The sequence below is a fragment of the Nothobranchius furzeri genome, chromosome 11 (genome assembly GCF_043380555.1).
Source record: "Nothobranchius furzeri strain GRZ-AD chromosome 11, NfurGRZ-RIMD1, whole genome shotgun sequence".
In the NCBI taxonomy this organism is placed as follows: Eukaryota; Metazoa; Chordata; class Actinopteri; order Cyprinodontiformes; family Nothobranchiidae; genus Nothobranchius; species Nothobranchius furzeri.
In genome coordinates this window covers 37,661,978-37,667,349 of record NC_091751.1, presented here as the reverse complement: position 1 = coordinate 37,667,349, position 5,372 = coordinate 37,661,978, and the positions used below count along the sequence as shown (strand labels likewise).

Below are 5,372 nucleotides of genomic sequence, written 5' to 3'. Positions count from 1 at the left end.
TCCCTTCTGATCAGCCTCAAGCTGCTGCTGCTGCTATAATAACCCCAGCAGCGTTTCTTCTGAATTATCATCTTTATGGCGAGTCTATTATAACTTAATAGCTTATTAAATTGTCTGGCCTGCCATGAAGAGACTCTTAACAACCCAAATGGATCTCCGGACAGTTGTGAAAAGAAGAATTCTATCAGATTTGTTTCAGAGACAAAAGCCATTGATCAGACTTTTGATGATCCCCTGGAGCTCGCGCGCGCTCGGAACGATGCCACACATTCAATTGTCCCTCCACAGGCTTCCGTCACACACAGTCAATGCAGAAGTTTTCACTGTAAAAGAGGCGAGAGGTGCGTGTTTGGTGAAGTGAACACAATGATGTTGTGATTTGGAGACAGAAGCTGAAGCTTCCTTGCGCGCGACGCTCTACTCTGCGCTCCGAACCAGCAGCAGCAGAAGACTTCGCTTCCTCGTTGCGCTGCTTATATAGAGGTCTAATTATAGCAGCCAATGGGAGAAGCAGCCAAAAGCACCACATCACAGACTCCGCGTCAGAGCTGACACCATTGGCTGGACACCTGAGTGGGCGGGGCTTATAAAAACAGGGATCCGATTGGTGTACGTAACATGATCACATGGGGGTGTGTTTGTTCGTAATTTTGAATCGGGGGGTGAAGTTTACAGTGCTCAGACAGACTTTTACTGAGTTCACTGTTTGTGCGCTCTCGGTGCGTCACGCGCTCAGAAGCTCCGCTGGAAGTGCGCGTCTCCAGACCTTCATACATGCAAATACAGCAAAGAAGCCAGCTTCTCTCCGACTGCAACACGCTGCTCCTTCTTCTCAAGATCACCAAACCCGCGTCTGCGTCTTGTGGCTGAATCAGAGCGGTGACATGGATGTCATTCCGATGTGTAGCATCTTCCAAGAGCTCCAAATTGTGCACGACACGGGATACTTTTCTGCTTTGCCTTCTCTGGAAGAGTACTGGCAGCAGGTAAGGCTCTGAATCCGCAGCGCGCCCCTCCGGCGTGATTGTCTGACCAGAGGAATGTGCGTAATTTAATTTGGGGAAACGTGTTTTGCTGTGACAGCTGCGCGCTGACGTGCAAATGTCAGAGGTGTTTGTTCCAGTCGGACTCGGAGAAATAGCTAAAATCAGTTTATCTCCGGTGTTTTTTTAGGGAAGTGATGCAATTTCCCCATTAATGAGTCCCCAAGTAACAGAAATAAGATGTTTTTTCCTGTCAAAGTCCCATTCTGGCTGGGTTAGGCTTTTGAAAAACCGTCACATCCTCTGTGGTGAGAAACTTTGCGGAAATAGCTCAGACATTGGTGTCATTTTTGCTATTTCTTCACGCGCAGTTTATATTCTGTCGAAGCTTTTATTTAGCGTAAAATCCTGGTCAAGGTGTCTGATGTCTGCGTGTTGTGGAGGCACGTCCGCGTGTGCTGGAATAAAAACATGCTGGGTTGCAGATGGAGAAGCTGAATAGCGAGCCGTGTGTGTCTCCTCCCCCTGTCCATGCCTCCCTCTCTCGTTCTGACAGGCGCGCGCGTGCGCGTGTACACAGACATGAGAGTGACAGGCTGACAGAGGGAATGACAGTTGGGACTGGTTTCTGCTCCTGCATGGCTTATCCACGCGGCCTTCGGAGGATGGAGCTGTTGGTGGAGTTTGGGTCTGGGAACGAGGAGCTCAGGAACGAGCTCTCAGTTTATCAGCCCTCCTCGGGCTCCGGGCCAAGTCGCCCTTTCAGGCATTTAAAGCTCGCCAGGGATTCATGCAGCTCTGCTGACGAGAGGCATCTGAATTCACTGCGTCCTCCTTCCTCCCCCAGTTACTCCTCGTGTTTTTATTTTTATTTTAAGACATAAAATCTCCACAAGGTTCCTCTAGATGACATAAAAAACCTTTAAAAATTATCAAACTTTCATTCTCCATGACAGTTTGATCCATTGTGTATCATTTAATGCTGATTTTCATTGATGAGAGGCTTGAATCTGTCTATAAAATAAAACGAGCTTGGGATTTCCTCTTCTCCGTTTTTGCTCCAGTTCGTTTAGATATTGTTTGAAAGCTCCTGTGGTGAAAGTTCACTGGTTCACTGGTCCTCCAAGCTTGAAACAACTGCCACAACTTCTGACGGAAATTTGAAAGTGCTTGATCACAGGAAACCACGCAAGCATGAGAGCTGATGACATTTCAGGGTTAAGGAAGCGCTCGCTCACTTCCTTTATTTAAACACAGAAAAAAAGCTCACAATTCAACAGCGGCTCTTGAAGTATTCATGCCAGGCTTTTTATGGACCCCCACGAATCAGACCCCCCCCCCACCCCCCCCTCCCCCCCAGTCCCTGCTGTGCTGTGTTATTTCTAGCGATGCATCCAAATGCATTATTAAATCCACATTATGTTGAATAATTGATGGATTTAAAAGATCTACAAGCACTTCTCTAACCCGGGGGGGGGGGGGGGGTGCTCTTTAGCATATGTAAATTTCATGACCAAACTCGGTGCGGACCGACACACACACTTACACTCGTGCAAACTCATGCATGTATTTACAAGCAGGAGGGCCTTCTTCTTGCATGCTCTCAGGATGATGTGCGGTTTGAGTAATCCTCCCTGATGTGGCCTCACTGGGCACCCTTAGAGTGCACTTTTGCATAGGACATTGTGTCTCGTTTGATTTCTGCAGACAGAGAGGAAGTAGGTTTATCAGTGTTACGGTGTTGCCGAATATCTTCCCCCTCCTGCTGCAGAGTGGAGGCACTGCACCGGAGAACACTCCAGCTTCCTGTGCAAACGGATGACTTCTTTAGTGGTTTTAGGGACGTTCTGGTTGAGTTCTGATGCTGGCTTTAGGCTCTGCTCACTCTCTCTAATCTTGTCCTCTTTCCACACAGACATGCCTCGAGCTGGAGCGATACCTCCAGAGCGAGCCCTACGTCTCAGCCAGTGACCTCAAATTTGAGAACCAGGAGGACCTGTGGAGCAAGCTGATGCTCGCCTGTGGGGACAAGTCGAACGAGTCTGACCCAAAGATCCCCCACATCAAGGAGGAGGTAGACAATCATGACAGCCAGCACCTGGATGGTGGTGGCTTCAACTCCGATGCCAGCAGCGAGGCCTCGGATAGCTCCGAGGAGCTCTCTCCCACCCTCGACTTCTCCTCCAGCACTTTGACTGATATTCTGGGTGACAGCGGTGAAGACTTGGGCTCTGCCATCATCAGCACACCGCCTTCCTCTCCTGAGCTCAGCAAGGAGGGCTCCGTGGCTCAGGTTTGGAGTGGGATACAGACTGTGCTGCACTCACCTGGAAAAATAAGGACTGGGGGCATGGAGAGGACCATGGAAAGGTCCGGGTTGACCAGCGGGGAGGCCTCACCCGATGTCAAAAGGCGGGTACATCGGTGCCACTTCAATGGATGCAGAAAGGTGTACACCAAGAGCTCCCACCTCAAAGCACACCAGCGCACACACACAGGTAAACACACCTGGGGGGGAAGAAACCTGGATTCAGATTTCTGGCTCAAATCCTCCCACATACTTTGAATAGTTTGTCAGGAGGAATGCCCTCAACTATGACCTAATTCACACAGTCAACATGACTTCATGCAGGGAGGGAGGGGAGGGTGTGAGAGGGAGAGGTGGGAGGGACATCCCTTTGTGGCCTAGCAGCACCCAGAGGATGTAGATCCTGAAAACAAATCAACAGTTCTCAGATTTCACCATGGGAAAACACTCCCAAACTCTCGTTTGCATTCAGATTCAAAGAAAAACAAAGTGAATGAGGGAGAGAATAATTATGGGAAAGTGTCATTTGCTGTGTTTTGTTGGGGGGGTTCAAATGTGAGCCGTTTCCCTCGTCACCTCTGACCTCTGCCAGGCGGTTTACAGCGGTGCCGCCTATTAGCGGAGGAAGTCCCATTCCTCGCATCTCTCTCTGACCATGTTAGGCTCATGGCTAATAGCCTTCAGAGCCATTAGAAACACTCCAGGCTTTTTTTCCCTCGTGCCCCCCACCCCCACCCCCAGCCCCGTTACATAAGCTCTCCACTCCAGCAGCTCAGCACAGCTGCATACCACAGATCTCCAGACTCACAAGGTTGTTTTTCTCCTCAGCTTATAGTAGTCAGTCAGCCCAGTCCACTCAGGGATTAGGCTTTCCCAGAAACCACGACCATATCAGCGCTGCACTGTAAATATTAGCTCATATTTGGAGGAGTTTAAAATGTTAAATATTATGGTTAGAGACCCGGACCGTGAACTCAGAGGTACCATTTGTCAGGAGCTCTGGCACTACTTGAACTTTACTGATGTACTTCTCGTCTCTGATTTTTGCAGGTGAGAAGCCTTACAGGTGTTCATGGGAGGGCTGCGATTGGCGCTTTGCAAGAAGTGACGAACTCACCCGACACTTCAGGAAGCACACTGGAGCAAAGCCATTTAAATGCAGCCACTGCGACAGGTGAGAGTTGAGAAGGTGCAGGGAAGTTGGTAAAGAAAATGTCAGTTTTTCAGGAGGCTAAGAGGTTTTTGTTGTTGTAGTGGCTAAATAGTTTCCAAAGCAAAAGGCTGATTAGGATTGTATGCTAACTGGGGGCAGCAGTAGCTACGGAGGTTGTCCGGTACTCAGACATTATTCCTACTGACCACATCACTGTTGAGGTTGAGCGATAAAATCTCAAATGCCTTCTCTCTCTCTCTCCCCTACCAGGTGTTTCTCCCGCTCTGACCACCTGGCGCTGCACATGAAGAGGCACATCTAGGATGGCCTCCATGTTGAGAGCTCTGAGGGATGAGTCTGCTTGATTGTCCTGACCTGTAGGGGATCAGCAAGGCCGGCGTGTCCTGGGAGCATTAACGGGAGCACCGCCGTGTTCCAGTCAGTGGGAAAACACGAAGCAACGCAGGCTATTATTTGCACCATACTCAGTGCCTCCAACACCTCGCTGTGGTGATTGCTCCTGAAAGGCTTTTTATGGAGGAGAGGGACGGTGAAGAGGGATTTGATGAAAAAGAAAATGGGGAAAGATCTTGGCCGGAGTAGATGGGAAGACTCTTCTGTATGGTGTCCAATGCTTTTTTTCTTCTGTTCCTGGAGGATTTTGGGGACTCCAAGGGTGGAGGTCTCACCCCTCCACCGACAGTGTGTCTGCCTGTACGCGTGGGACTGTGAGTGCCTGTGAATGGATCCCTGAGGCGGAGCGGATGGAGCTTGTGCGTGATTGATCTGCAGGGTGTGAGATTTTCTTTTTGACGGGGTGTTATCTGTTGTCTCACTAAGAATGAATGCAAGCAAAAAAAAAAAGGTTCTGTCTGTGTTGAGTCTGTTTGCTGGGACGGGGAGTGTTGTTTAGTGGAACTGATAAACG

General features: G+C 49.4%; 1 protein-coding gene across 1 annotated transcript; it reads left to right on the top strand.

Moving 5' to 3' along the window:
• The first annotated feature begins 650 nt into the window (after positions 1-650).
• On the top strand, positions 651-5,023 carry LOC107383428 (Krueppel-like factor 6). Its single transcript, XM_015956035.3, has 4 exons — positions 651-986; positions 2,899-3,481; positions 4,342-4,465; positions 4,715-5,023. Exons 1-4 carry the CDS (start codon positions 885-887, stop codon positions 4,764-4,766), a joined length of 861 nt encoding a protein of 286 aa, XP_015811521.3. The 5' UTR covers positions 651-884; the 3' UTR covers positions 4,767-5,023.
• Positions 5,024-5,372: the final 349 nt, after the last annotated feature.